Source organism: Vanacampus margaritifer, chromosome 1, assembly GCF_051991255.1.
Source record: "Vanacampus margaritifer isolate UIUO_Vmar chromosome 1, RoL_Vmar_1.0, whole genome shotgun sequence".
Lineage (NCBI taxonomy): Eukaryota > Metazoa > Chordata > Actinopteri > Syngnathiformes > Syngnathidae > Vanacampus > Vanacampus margaritifer.
Genome location: NC_135432.1, coordinates 66973368 through 66988667, shown reverse-complemented (window position 1 = coordinate 66988667; position 15300 = coordinate 66973368). Strand labels below are relative to the sequence as shown.

The 15300-nt window shown below is 40.3% G+C and overlaps 1 protein-coding gene across 2 annotated transcripts in view; it reads right to left on the bottom strand.

The window, feature by feature from the left end:
* Window positions 1–874: 874 nt before the first annotated feature.
* gfra4a (GDNF family receptor alpha 4a) overlaps window positions 875–15300 on the bottom strand; it is a 127352-nt gene continuing 112926 nt past the window's right edge. For both annotated transcript variants that reach the window (XM_077563592.1, XM_077563582.1), the window contains 5 exons: window positions 11305–11644; window positions 10172–10281; window positions 6769–6903; window positions 4796–4956; window positions 875–2079 (listed from right to left, as the gene is read on the bottom strand). In XM_077563592.1, coding sequence (XP_077419718.1) covers window positions 1912–2079; window positions 4796–4956; window positions 6769–6903; window positions 10172–10281; window positions 11305–11644 — 914 coding nt within the window. In that variant the 3' untranslated portion in view covers window positions 875–1911. The remainder of the gene's footprint in view (window positions 2080–4795; window positions 4957–6768; window positions 6904–10171; window positions 10282–11304; window positions 11645–15300) is intronic.

Genomic DNA, 15300 nt, shown 5'->3' with positions numbered 1-15300 from the left:
GTCTAATTAGCTGTTTGTGTAAAGCATTGAACATCTTGTAGTGAATGATGACAAATCTATCAATTATGAATTAAATACAAAATTATAAAAGTAAAAGAACTACAAGAAAAAGACCAAGATGGGAAGGACAAAGTATAGGAACTTTGAAAAATAAATATAAATAATTCAATATATTAAAAAAACTGAAAAAAATATATACATGTAGACTTTATCATTACCAAGTGTTGGAAAAATTCGGATTGTTTACAAATATTTATTTCTAAATATAACTAGATTTAGACATAAATTAGAAAAATAAAATTCTTAAAATACAAATGTAATGTAAACTAAGCAATGTAATAAATTAAGATAATAAAATAAACGGAAAATATATTTTCACAATCTTTATTAAAAATACTGAAATGAATGAAGAATGATTTTTATTTTTTCTTAGCCTTTAGCAAATAAATTCCAAAGAATGTCATTAAAAAAATATATATATTTTTTTTTTAAACAACATAAAACTGCTGAAATGTTGCCAACAAGAAGCCAGTCTGTAATTCGACATTTGACTTTTATTGAGTGAAAGTGTTGAACAACACAAGAAGAGCGAGAAAGGGTCTTGATTTTTTTTTTCTTTTGGCTGTCAATCATTCCCTGGTTGGTTGTCACGGCAACCCAAAGCTCCTCCTCTCTTTCAAACCAGCAGCAAAAGTTTGAAGTTTCCAAAGGCAAAACACTATCAGGTGACAAAAGTGTTGGGACACTCCAAAAAGTCTTCAGTTCCCGCTTTGGTGCGGCCATTTTTTGATGCTAACGAGCTGACAAGCTCGTTCTCTTCTTCAAGACCAAAACGCGTCCAAAATGGCTACAGTGGCTTTTTCTTTTTTGTGCGTGTGTGTGTGTGTGTGTGCGTGTGTGCTCCAGGAAAGCAGCGCTGTTGCGGGTTGCAAAGGGGTGGATAATTTTTCTAGTAAATGTCCAGAAAGTTTTCAATAAATTTCCATGGGAATTTTTGAAATATTCCAAATAGGACATTTTCAATAGGAATTAAGTTGGAATTGAGCAATTTCATGGAAAGATTTCATATTCAGGCATACAATAAATAGAAACATTTAAGTTTTCCATGCAAAATGATTGCTCTCCTTGCCCACATGCAAGGGCATCACAGTACTTTAAGTTATTATACCATTTTTATAAATGTATAATTCAATTTTTTTTTTAAGCATTTTCATTTTTATTTTATCTTGGCAAGAAAATGTTTTTGTTTTTTTTACAATTTAGTTTCAGGTTTTTTGTTACTTATCGTAAGCTATATTTGCACAAAATTGTGTTATGTTGGTCGGTCAGGATTATGCTGGACTATTTATTATTAAATTAACCTTCAATGTTGTCAGTTGGTAAATTCCCATGGAAAGTATCCATCTTTGCAAAACTCCCGTCATTTCGCATTCCCGAAGCGCTGTTTTGTGCTGTTTGGACGAAGACGTCCTTAGAAAAGTGGTTTTCGTCTTTTTATATTTCCTTTTTTTTTTTTTTTTACACGTGAGGAAGAAGGAAGGACGGCTGAGCACGCCAAGAACACAAAAAATAAATATTCATTAGTATCCACACAAACACAAACTCTTGGCTTTTTTTTGTCCATTAAAAAGTGTCCACAAAAGGTTGCGCAAAATTTCTTGCTGCAACGCGACAATAACGACGACACAATGTGAGCTGTTAGCCACGGGAGCTAACCGTTAGCGACGGGCGCTAACTGGCGTCAATCATCTTTCCACGACGACAACAAAAATAATTTGAATTTGTTTCCGGTAAGAGTTTCTTTTGTTAACCGTCCTCCACGTGTCACATGGTAAAGCGGGAAAATGTTGCGGCGCACTTCCTGGTTGTGTAAAAAGTGCAGCGTCCCCATTGGCTGGCTGGCGTCGCCCCCTAATGGCGACGGAGGAGAAGCGACGTGATCAGCGGCCAGCAGAGGGCGAGCGGCAGCGCAGGCAGGAGAGGGCGGGCGGGCGGCGCGCCAACGTTGCGCTCCGACAGGTCGGGCGACGCCAGCGTCGAGTCGCCCGAGTCGCCCCAAAGACGCTCGTTGCCGTTGACCTTCGGGGGACAGACGCAAGGTCACGTGTCAGCTCACAGAAAATGCAACATTGTTGTCTTGAAATGTGACATTTTCGCATTTCTCATCACATTTTTGCCATGTTTGTGGTTTTTAATCTATTCGTTTGCATTTACATTCGTTAGTGGTTTTATTTATGTATTTTTGTATTGACAACTATTTACTCAAGTAGAATCCTCGTACCTCCCAAAGCAAAAATGCCATGTTTCGATTAACTAGATCATTTACTTTAGAGTGACAAAAATGTGTGTGTGATTGTGGCATATGAGGTTTTGGCGCAACGCCAAATATATGTATTGGCGAGTTGTTGTTGTTGTTGTTTAAAAAAAATAAAAATAATAATAATTGTGGTTCAAAAAAAGTTTGACGATTTTTCCCAGTTTTACAATTTTTGTCAAATGTTTGTGCATTTCATGTTCTATTTAAAGAAAAAAATGTAATTAAATTTGTCATTTTATTTATATTTGCATTTAATATTTTTGTGTGAATATTTAATATTGTGTGTGTAAAAACTGTATTTTTATTTATTGTTTGTGTTTACATAATGTGTTTTTAAAATGTTTGACGTGCCCAAAATTGTAAAATATTTAACTGTTATTAGATTTATGTCAAATAGTTGTGTATTTTATTCATTTTTTAATTTTTTTAATTAATATTTGCATCCAATATTTTGGTTTTGACTCAAGAATATTTTTACCAATTTTTTAAAATATATTTCATTTTATTTTTGGGAGGTTTAGCATTTGTGTTAGTTTTATGCAATATTTGTTAAAAAAAAAAAAAAAATGCATTTTTTTTTATAATTAAAAATGTTTTTTTCCAGACTTTTAAATTGAATTTTCATTCATTATTTTTGCATTTTGTGTCAAAAAATACACAATTGTATTATTTTTCTTTTTCTATAACATTTCTGTATTTTCATGTAATAGTTGTGTTTTATAATTGTTTTCAATTTAATTATATTTGCCTCTAATATTTTTGTTTTATGTCCAAAATATTTTTTTGTCAAGAATTTATATATTTCCATGTAATTTAAATAATTTTTAGATGATTTAAATTGAATTTTAATCCAATATTTTTGCATTTTGTGTCCAAAATAGTTTTAGTGTATTTTTCTCGTAATACGTTTTTCTTGAAGAATTTTTCCTTTTATTTTTATGTGAAAGTTGTAAGAAGTCACAGTGAAATCACGTCTTTTTGTTATTTTGTTATTTTGTGTGCGAGTACGAACGCAGCAATTTGCTAGTTATCTGTTTTCAGACATGGTTGGTGACGAATGGACTCGTCTTTTTTGTGTGTTTGTCGTGACGCAAATGTAGCCTAATCCCCCCCCCCCCCCAAAAAAGACAAATTGTGAGGAGAAGGGAGGACAACGAGGCGTTCGCGGGGACTCGAGGCGCAAACATGCAAATTGGGAGATTTGTTTTGGTGTGGAAGCGAGCCAGTGGCCCACTTGTGCAAGGCTTGTTTATTTTTAGCTCAAGCGGATCCTGCTTGACATCCAACAACTTGTCGTTCGAGAACAAAAAAAAAAGAAAAAAAAGCGTCAGCTCGTTAAGAAAGTTCAAAATCAACATCAAAATCAGATCTTTGGTTTTCATTGTAGTTTTCTTTTATATTTTTATATTTATCAAATGTATTTTTGTCTTTTTTTTAAATTTCATTTATTAGTCATTTTCCAATAACTTGAAATTTTTGCTGATATCTTTTGTATACTTTTTTTTTAAATTTTTTTTTGTATTTGAGTCTATTTGTTTGTTTTTTTAAACTTATTTTGTTAATCTATTTTTGGACTAATGTTGCTTTTTATTACAATATTTTTCTATTTGGTTCGAATATGCTTTTCATCATTTTCTAAATATTTTTTATTCTTAATATTTTTGTTTTCTCAATATTTTTTTTATCCAATGATTTTGCAATATTTTTGTCTAATACTTTTGTATTTATTTTGATATTGTTGTGTGTTTTGTCCAACTTATTGTACTTTTATATAAGATTTTTTTCTATTTTAATAATACTAATATTTAAATAATATTTTTTATGCAATATTTTTAATTTGTTGTACTATTTCATTTGGCTATTTTTTTTTTTACTTTTGGTATATTTAATACAATTTTCTTATAATTCTGCATTTGTGTTATTCACATTGAAAAAAAATCTTGTATTGTCAGTGTAATATTTTGTATTTTTTCAATATTTGTGTATTTTCATTTAATATTTTAGTTCTACATTCTTACTTTATAGTACTTTTGTGTGTGATATTTTGTATTCTTTTCTTGTAGAATATGTTTCGACTTTTTCTCAAATTTTTGTGAATACTTTTCCCATTTTTTGATTGTTTGTAATCCGGTTAAATATTTTGTATTACTTTCAAGTATTTTATTGGCTGTCGTACTTTTTCTTCTAAACTCCGCGTGTTTTTTTTTGTCTAATATTTGGTATTTTTGCCGTCGTATTTTTTTTTAACTAATACTAGCATATTTTTCATCTACTGTAATTTCCAAGCCTTTTTAACAGGTAATAGTTCTTTCTTGTGCGGAGGATTAACTAACGTGTTGATTTAAAAAAAATAATAATAATTTTTAATTTATTTTTAATTTATTTTTTATTTATTTTTAATTTTTTTTTAATTCATTTTTTATTTTTATTTTTTTTTTTTTGTATTTTCTTTAGCACGACGTTGACGCTTTCACCAACCTGCGTGGGAATCTGAGCTCTCAGGATGTTCTGGGCCGTTTCCACGGAGACGTCCGGAACGCCGGTGGCCCGGGGAGCGTCGGCGCCGTCGGCGTCCGGGCTCGAGGGGGCGGCGCCCGTTTTCACGTCGGAGCTGTTGCCGAAAGCCGCGATGGCCTTCGCTGAAAGCACACGGCAGCATTTCGGTGAGCGGAACCCGACCGCCTCATTGGCCTGGAGTCAATTAGCGGCGAGTGCTCTTTTTTTTAAAACGCCATTTCCGAGCATGACCATCACTTCACATGTAAACGAATGAGGAATTTTGTGAGGGATTCGCTGAAAAAAGCCATTAAATGCTCATTAAGGCAAAAGATGAATAATGGCTGCAAAAGTCCACGTGATGTTCGAGTTGCTGCTCACCACTTACGGCATCGGCATCATCATCATCATCATCATCATCATCATCATCATCATAATTAAAAAAAAGGGTACTTGGGGTCAAATTTGAAGAGTAATTTCACAGATGAAAAATGTCATCACAAGTAGAGAAATGTGTGCGATTTCCATCTGTCATTAAATTCATGAAATACCAACAACAACTTCAGGGATGGGCGAGTCCCGATACCGGGCCTTATTTGAAGGTATTGGTACTTGCGACAGGGGCCGATATCAGTAATTGCAATCAATAACAAGAAATTTGATTTGAATTAACGTCATGCAATTGTAAGGAAAAAATGCTGGATTGGGATTTATACGGCAGGACTTTTTTTTCTTTTCTTTTTTCTTTCAATCAAGGCTCCCGACATTCCCATTTCTTCATCCACTCGCACCCGTGCAACCAGTACATTTATTTACCCATTGAATTTTTTTTTATTACGAGTGGGATGAATATTTATTTTTCAAGTCAATTTATCGCGCCCCAAAAAAATAAAGATTTTTTTTTTTTTAAATGTTAAAATGATCCATTGTTGTTTTTTATGGGAAATGTTTTGTATCAAAAGTACTAGTGGTACTGGTATCAATTAATACTCAAGAGTTGAGTACTTGTACTGGCACTGGTCGGGAAAAAAAAAACAATCAAACAGTGCTAAAATATAAATAAAGTAAAAAATGGGAGCCTTAACTCTTTGACTGCCAGACGTTTTGAGAAAAGGGACGTCGCCAGTGCCAGCCGATTTAAGCATTTTGACTGATCTTTCAAGGTCCACAGAAAATTATGTGTTTGGACTATGGAAACACACATACTACCAAATGAAAGATTGGACTCTCATCTTTCATCAGAAAAAAAAGTTTGTTTCTACCTTATTCCGTTTTTCAGTAATCAACAATAGAAAATGGTTAGTTTCACCTCTGTTTTGAAACAAACGTCTTTTAACGTCTTTGGCACTCCTCCCTAGGATTTTACTAAACGTTATTTAACGTTTTTGGCAGTCAAAGAGTTAATTAAAAAAAAAAAAAATCTTGATGTTTTTACTAAGTCAAAATGGCCACTTGAAAGCAAAACAGCAGACGTCCTGTCATTTTTGAGACGTGCCACTTTTTTTTGTGGGTTTGTTCATGATCGGCACGCGTGTAGGATTTTATGTTGCGAAGGGAAACTGGCAGAATTGTTTTGATAACTCATTAATTGCCAAGAACGACCTCAGTCGTCCATTAGAAGCAAATCATTCAGTGCCAAGATCGAGTTATGTCGTTTTTTGTTTTTTTTTCCCCCCCCCATACGGTCTGATACGCCAGTCGTTCAAATTTTGAGCACTTTTCCGAGTGCTAATGAGCCAAACCGCCAGCTGAGGGTTCCATTGAAAATCTCTGTCTTTTACGGAGGCGTCCTGGTGAGTTGATGTCACTCTTGTGCTTTTTAGCTTACAAAGTTTGCTTACACACACAGAAAAAAAATTCTCCAGACTTGAATGTTGAAGTTTTGAACTTATGGGTACATTTTGGGAGGGCTGGGTGCGGGGGTAGGGTTGGAGTTGGGTTCATTTTTGACTCACTGAGGCAGATGTTGTCGTGGAAGAAGGCCAGGAAGCTGGCACACTGCTCCCGCTGGTGGCCGCCGGTAGTGCAAGAGCACCAAGGTCCCACGTTGGAGGTGGCGTTGTCAAGGTAGTTGGGGGTGATTGTGCTGCCTTGGGGGGGGGGGGACGACATCACACGCGTTTGAAATATGAAAGGATGAAGTGGACTATTATGAAAACATAATAAGCCGGCGCTCCTCGGTGACGGCTTATTATTACCGACACGATCTCCCGCCCGGGTGTGTTTTACTGACTCGGCGTTCTTTGATCCGCGTCTGTCTTTTATTTGCCAGCGTTAGCGAATCGATGCCAACGCGAACGCACGTCTCTCTTTCTTTACGTGCGTGGGAAAGCTTCCGCTCGCTCCAGTTGGGATGATGAAGCTTCGACGAGTGACGGCTCGCTTTGATTTATTTTCCTACGCGACGCTTTGAGCACAAAGTGATTGAAAAGTCAAGTTGGAGTTTGCGCGCGTTTCTGTCCAAGCATTTTGTGATTTTGTTGTCATTGAGGTACTTTCGACATTTAGGACTTTTGTGTTGATTTGTATCGTGGAATAACTTTCGTTCGGCAAAAAAAATAAAAAGTGTTATCACAACGTACACTATGAGCATTGTTACTTTGAATAGAAAATTTGGATTTGATAGTGTTTTGACTGAAAATGTACTTTTAGTCACAATGATGCTATTTCAATTGTTTTGGTTTTCGTAAAGTTGTCGCTGAAACGTTAGCGTTGACGAAATCTCCGTCATGTGTAAATGTTGCCTTCACTTTCTGAAAGTCGTTAACGTTCACTTTGACCCGTTGTCAAAGTGTGCTCAAGTATGGCTCCCTCTAGTGGTACACGAAACAATCGCTGAATTCCAAAGCGCAAACAGCGAAGAGTGTTAGCCAAACAGCGGCAAAGGCCGCCGCACTCGCAAATTGATGTACGCTAAAATAATCGCTAGCGATTTAACTGCGTGAGAATTTCAGGATGCCGAGACGTTAAAAAACGTCGAGACGTCAAACGTCTTTTCAAATTGGCCGTTTTTCCAAAGAAAATGAGTTCTGATTGGCTTTCGTCGCCGCCAAACATTTCCGGCTAATTGTTATTCGTTAGCATTAGCCATTACCTGCTTTACTTTACTTTTACTTGATGTTAATTAGTGAAGGTTTTTTAGTCAGCTGCTTCCTTTACGGGAAGTGTTGGCCAAAAGAATAATAACTAATAATACAGGAAGTGATTTTTGCTAGCTTCATTTATTCGCTAATGTGGTCATTTGATGATTGTTATTATTTGTTTGACTGAGCAATCTCTATTTGGTCATTCTTTCGCCCCCTGCAGGCTCGCACACGCCAGCGCACATTCCAAGTACGACGGCGCAATCCAGATTTCCTTTTCTTGTTCTTAACCTCCTCCTGATATATTTGCTTTGGGTCGTGTTCTGTTTTATTCAACTATTTCTCTTTTGTCTGCTTGTTTTGAGAGGAAAGGTTCTTTTTCTTTTGACTTGTGGCCTCGACAACCTCAATAAACAGACCTCTAACTCTGCAAAAAAAATTTTTGTGGCCTTTTAAGATTTGTATTTGGGTCGCCCTGCTCTCGATATACGCGTATATCGAGAGCAGGGCGACCCAAATACAAAAAGTAACAAATTGGCGTCGGAAGAGCCAATAAAGTCAAAAGGGCCTCGTGGCACGCTTGTAAACATGCGCCTATGCTTGACTTCTTTTTGAAGTCAGGGTTGAGGCTTCAAACAAGGGTTACCGGTTCAAGTCGGGGTTGGCGGTTCAAGTCGGGGTTACCGGTTCAAGTCGGGGTTGGCGGTTCAAGTCGGGGTTACCGGTTCAAGTCGGGGTTGGCGGTTCAAGTCGGGGTTAGCGGTTCAAGTCGGGGTTAGCAGTTCAAGTCGAAGTTACCGGTTCAAGTCGGGGTTAGCGGTTCAAGTCGGGGTTAGCGGTTCAAGTCGAAGTTACCGGTTCAAGTCGGGGTTAGCAGTTCAAGTCGGGGTTAGCGGTTCAAGTCGGGGTTAGCGGTTCAAGTCGAAGTTAGCGGTTCAAGTCGGGGTTAGCGGTTCAAGTCGGGGTTAGCGGTTCAAGTCGGTTTAGCGGTTCAAGTCGGGGTTAGCGGTTCAAGTCGGGTTAGCGGTTCAAGTCGGGGTTAGCGGTTCAAGTCGAAGTTACCGGTTCAAGTCGGGGTTGGCGGTTCAAGTCGGGGTTGGCGGTTCAAGTCGGGGTTGGCGGTTCAAGTCGGGGTTAGCGGTTCAAGTCGGGGTTAGCAGTTCAAGTCGAAGTTACCGGTTCAAGTCGGGGTTGGCGGTTCAAGTCGGGGTTAGCGGTTCAAGTCGAAGTTAGCGGTTCAAGTCGAAGTTAGCGGTTCAAGTCGGGGTTAGCGGTTCAAGTCGGGGTTGGCGGTTCAAGTCGGGGTTAGCGGTTCAAGTCGAAGTTAGCGGTTCAAGTCGAAGTTAGCGGTTCAAGTCGGGGTTAGCGGTTCAAGTCGGGGTTGGCGGTTCAAGTCGGGGTTAGCGGTTCAAGTCAAAGTTAGCGGTTCAAGTCGAAGTTAGCGGTTCAAGTCAGGGTTAGCGGTTCAAGTCGGGGTTAGCGGTTCAAGTCGAAGTTAGCGGTTCAAGTCGGAGTTAGCAGTTCAAGTCGGGGTTGGCGGTTCAAGTCGAAGTTAGCGGTTCAAGTCGGGGTTAGCGGTTCAAGTCGAAGTTAGCGGTTCAAGTCGGGGTTGGCGGTTCAAGTCGAAGTTAGCGGTTCAAGTTGAAGTTAGCGGTTCAAGTCAGGGTTAGCGGTTCAAGTCGAAGTTAGCGGTTCAAGTCGGGGTTGACGGTTCAAGTCGAAGTTAGCGGTTCAAGTCGGGGTTGGCGGTTCAAGTCGAAGTTGGCGGTCCAAGTCGGGGTTAGCGGTTCAAGTCGAAGTTAGCGGTTCAAGTCGAAGTTAGCAGTTCAAGTCGGGGTTAGCGGTTCAAGTCGGGTTAGCGGTTCAAGTCGAAGTTAGCGGTTCAAGTCGGGGTTGGCGGTTCAAGTCGGGGTTGGCGGTTCAAGTCGAAGTTAGCGGTTCAAGTCGGGGTTAGCGGTTCAAGTCGGGTTAGCGGTTCAAGTCGGGGTTAGCGGTTCAAGTCGGGTTAGCGGTTCAAGTCGGGTTAGCGGTTCAAGTCGGGGTTAGCGGTTCAAGTCGGGTTTAGCGGTTCAAGTCGGGGTTAGCGGTTCAAGTCGGGTTAGCGGTTCAAATTGGATTGACGAGCCGGTGTTGTCGAATTTGCATGACTTACTTTGGTGCCAAGTGTGTCAGCGAGCTTTCAATTGTCAATTGCTGTAATGAGCGGCAACCCTGCCTGGCTAATGAGCACTCCGTCCGTCCGTCCGAACCCTTTGCATTCGTCCGTCTGTCTTACCGATGAGGCCGGTGTACGCCAGCAGACACGCCGCCTGGTTCTCCTGCTTGCAGCCGCTGGAGCTCTGATGCCAGGGCTGGCAGTCGTACTGGAACTGAGCCCAGCGGGACCTGAGACAAGGACGGCGCCGACAAGTCACTTCTTCATCATCATCATCATCATCATCATCATCATCATCTCTCCTAAAGCGTTTCACTGGAAGTCGACATAAATCTTCATCATCGTTGTACAATCATGGTTGTTGGTCATTTACTATGGAGGACCAAAACTGCCCAAATTAAAAATAAATAAATAAATGACTAAAAGTGAAAATAAAAACATACATAAAAAAATACATAATTCGAAAATTAAATCCCCAAAAATAAATATAAAAGATTTTTTTTTTGGGGGGGAATTATATTTTTTTATATCTGTTTTTGTTTTCACTTTTAGTCATTTATTAATTTATTTAGTCATTTATTTTAAATTTTGGCAGTTTTGGTCCTCTATAGTAAATTGTATTTAGTTCAATTTCATGTTAACTAATCCAAATTGGCTTCAGGGTTGTGAGCGACAACGTGATGAATTGTATTTGTAATATTAGCATGTAGCGTGATTTTTTTTTTTTTTTTCCTGTAGCGTGATTACCGCTGAAAATGAGACCGAGTTCACATAACCTTTGTAATTGTGATTTAACTTTCCTGGCGCCGTCTGGCTCGGCGCTCCGGAGTCGCGATCCCCGGCGACGACGACAGCGACGACAACGTGCGGCTAATTAAGTCATGTTAATGAAAGCTAAATTTGAATGGATCAACACGGCTGATTGATTAAATCCAAGCAGACTTTTTCCTCCACTGTGAGTTTGCGACCGTCTGCGGGAAGGTTTTGATCCGAGCCTAAAAGATTTATTAGATTTCTTTCCATCCATATTTCAGGCCTTAATAGGTAAATCCAAGCTTTTAGTCCTGCTATCGTCAAAGCTCATTTGGATTCTGTACGTTTAGAATTGCAACAGCGATGCAACAGGGTTGATCGTTTTTTTTTTTAGTTATTCAGGTTAATAATGTGGGAAAATCTAGCTTCAAACTAAAATGTCGGACTTCCTGAGACTTTTCAGGCACGGCTCTTTGAGACTCTTTTTGGGCCGTGTCTACCTGCAGACGTAGTCGGCTTTGCAGACCCTGAGCTGAGCCAGGCAGCCGGGCTTGTCCTTGTCCTCGTACGAGCACGCCGGCACCACCGTCTGCCGGCGGCGCTCGGCGCACGCCGTGTCGGTGCACGGGCAGAAGAGGAGCTCGTGCGTGTAGTCGGGCGGCACGCGGTCGAAGAACTTGCGCAGCGCCTTGTTGCACTTGGGCCGGTTGCACGGGCCCGAGCGGGCCGACGGCTGGATGCAGGACGACACGTACTCGGTGCGCAGCTTTTGGCACGTCTCGTCGATGTTGCAGGCCTTGGCGGCGTCCAGGCAGCGGTTGACTGTCGTCACTTCCGACTCTGGAAGGCAGAATTGCTGCATGAGGAGAAGCGGTTCAGATCATGGATGGATGGGTTGGATGGATGGATGGATGGTTGGTTGGACTGATGGATGGTTGAGTGGATGTTGGCGGGAGGGAGGGATGGATGGATGGATGACTGGAGGGATGGATGGTTGGTTGGACGGATGGATGGTTGAGTGGATGTTGGATGGATGGATGACTCGAGGGATGGATAGTTGGATGGTTGGTTGGATGAATGGATGGTTGGTTGGACGGGTGGATGGATGACTGGATAGAGGGATTGATGGCTGGATATATGTATGGTTGGTTGGACGGATGGATGGTTGAGTGGATGTTGGAGGGATGGACGCATGGATGGTTGGTTGGACGGATGTATGTATGGCTGGATAGAGGGATGTATGTATGGTTGGTTGGACGGATGGTTCTTAGAGTAAACTGTTTTTGATGGCTGGATTGTTTTATAAAATTCTAGAGGGCTGTACAAACCCAAAATTGGTGCTTGAAACCAAAATGGCCGACTCCCTGTGTTTTTTGGGGCGTGGTGTCTTGAGAATGATTTTGTAGTCCGGTCTACACTTGATAGATAAGCTTACCAAATTTCATGTTGCTAAGTAAAATTGGCTTTCAAAATGGTCGGTTCAAACCAAAACAAGACGACTTCCTGTGTCTTTTTTTGGTGGGTCTATTCATGATAAACATGCCTACCAAATTTCAAGTGAATTTAGCTTTTGGGGCAGAATAATTCTAGAGGGTGCTATTGAGCAAATTAGTCCACTTCAAACTAAAATGGCCAACTTGGACTTTTTTTGTGGGTCTTCTCACATGTCTACCAAAGCTAATGTTTTTAGAGAAAATTGGCTTTGGGGGCTATTTTTTAAGTTCTAGAGTTTGATAGTTGGCCAAAATGGGTGCTTCAAACCAAAATGGCCAATTTCCTGTGTCTTTTCGGGCATGGTGTCTTGAGACTTTTTTGTGGGTCTATTCATGATAGACATGCCTACCAAAGTTCAAGTGAAATTTGCTTTTGGGGCAGAATAATTCTAGAGGCTGATCCTGAGCCAAAATGGCCGCATCAAACCAAAAACAGAAGACTTCCTAGATCTTTTGAGGCGTGGCTTCTTGAGAATTTTTTGGTGGGTCTATTCATGATAAACATGCCTACCAAATTTCAAGTGAATTTAATTTTTGGGGCAGAATAATTCTAGAGGGTGCTATTGAGCAAATTAGTCCACTTCAAACAAAAACGGCCAACTTGGACTTTTTTTGTGGGTCTTCTCACATGTCTACCAAAGCTAATGTTTTTCGAGAAAATTGGCTTTGGGGGCTATTTTTTAAGTTCTAGAGTTTGATAATTGGCCAAAATGGGTGCTTCACACCAAAATGGCCGATTTCCTGTGTCTTTTCGGGCATGTTGTCTTGAGACTTTTTTGTGGGTCTATTCATGATAGACATGCCTACCAAAGTTCAAGTGAAATTTGCTTTTGGGGCAGAATAATTCTAGAGGCTGATCCTGAGCCAAAATGGCCGCATCAAACCAAAAACAGAAGACTTCCTAGATCTTTTGAGGCGTGGCTTCTTGAGAATTTTTTGGTGGGTCTATTCATGATAAACATGCCTACCAAATTTCAAGTGAATTTAATTTTTGGGGCAGAATAATTCTAGAGGGTGCTATTGAGCAAATTAGTCCACTTCAAACAAAAACGGCCAACTTGGACTTTTTTTGTGGGTCTTCTCACATGTCTACCAAAGCTAATGTTTTTCGAGAAAATTGGCTTTGGGGGCTATTTTTTAAGTTCTAGAGTTTGATAATTGGCCAAAATGGGTGCTTCACACCAAAATGGCCGATTTCCTGTGTCTTTTCGGGCATGTTGTCTTGAGACTTTTTTGTGGGTCTATTCATGATAGACATGCCTACCAAAGTTCAAGTGAAATTTGCTTTTGGGGCAGAATAATTCTAGAGGCTGACCCTGAGCCAAAATGGCCGCATCAAACCAAAAACAGAAGACTTCCGAGATCTTTTGAGGCGTGGCTTCTTGACAATTTTTTGTGGGTCTATTCATGATAAACATGTGAATTTGGCTTTTGAGGTAGAATCATTCTAGAAGGCGCTATTGAGCCAAAATGTCCACTTGCAACTTTTTTTGTGGATCACGATTGACATGCCAACTGAATTTCATGTTGCTAAAAGAAAGTCGCTTTTGTTGATTTCCCGACGGTGGCATCAGGCCAAAATGGTTGCTACAAACCACAAAGGCCAATTTTCGGTGTCTTTGGACATTTTTTGTTGAGATTTTTTTGGGTGGCAAATCTACGCATGACAGCTTCTTCATAGCCACCAAATTTCACGGCACTTTGTGAAATTGGCAAGTGAAGCGACGGCGACTCTGGCGAGTCCTCAAATTTCCCCCGCCATTTTTCCCCCCACACAATAACAAAAACACACATTTTTCTCCAAACTCGCGTCGGCCATCTGCCTCGCGCCCGCGCTTCAAATTTGATTGCAATGCTTCCCCCAAATCTGTCCTCTTTGGAAGGACCGGCGCAAATGGCCGCTCGAAAGCGAAACGTCGGGGAGGACGTTTTTTTTTTTCCTCTCTGGCGAGCGCTGGCTCAAATCCCAGCCAATGTTTAGCAATGACTTGCGCGGCTGCAGATGTTGTTGACGCGACACTCGTCGCCTTCCGCATGCAAACGGAGCTCAAACGGAGCCAACGTGTTGATTATACATCATCGTCATGAATAGAAGATGAAAAGCGCGTCAATGTTGCACGCGGCCGGCGCCGCTCGGCTGGACGCCTTTCAGACCGACTGCTTTTTTTTTTTTTTTCATAGCGACTCCTAATGGCAGAATATTTCATTCTGCGGGTTATTGCCGAGCGAAAAGTGTCTCTTCCGTCGCTCTCGGCCCGGGAATTACTCGCCGGCTCCCATCATGCCTCATCTGCGCCGTGGCCGATAATAGCCGTGTCAAAAATGGCACGTCTGTAGCAAATTATGTGTTGCAAGTCGAATCTTGTCAGCTGCTGACGTCCGCCTCAAAAGTCAACAAATATGTCAAGAGAAAATGTCGCTGCTTTTACTGCGCGTCAAAAAGACGAACAAAAAACGGGAGCGTCGTGCGCGGCGTCGTTATTTGCTTGCTATTATTTAGATATTGGATTTGTACAATCAATTATATTTTAAAATAAAGCAAACGTTTTACAACTATTCAAATTATCGCATGACAAAAGTGGCGGCGCGCCGATTGATTGGCTACCGATCCAGATCGTCCAATTTCCGTGGAAAATCACGTTATCGGTATTTGTTGCCGATAACAAAAAAAAAACAAAAAAACAATAACCTGCAGCCTGTATTTTGCAACCTGCAGCCAACTAGTGTAGCATTATTATAAATTTTTAATACAATATATTCCCCTTGAGGGATTAAATATTTGTACATCAAATAAGAACACCCCAAAAATTTAAAAAAAATTAATTAATTAATTAAAATGCCATTGAAAAATGCGAACAATTCCAGCACATTTCCAAACCCCGAAGCGCTTTGAGGCTAAGCATCTTTTTGTATGTTAAAAAACTAACAAAGCATGTTTTGTTTTCCAATCTCTCCAAATAGATGTCAGGTATCATATTGAGCAACGTTATCTCCTTCCCTGAC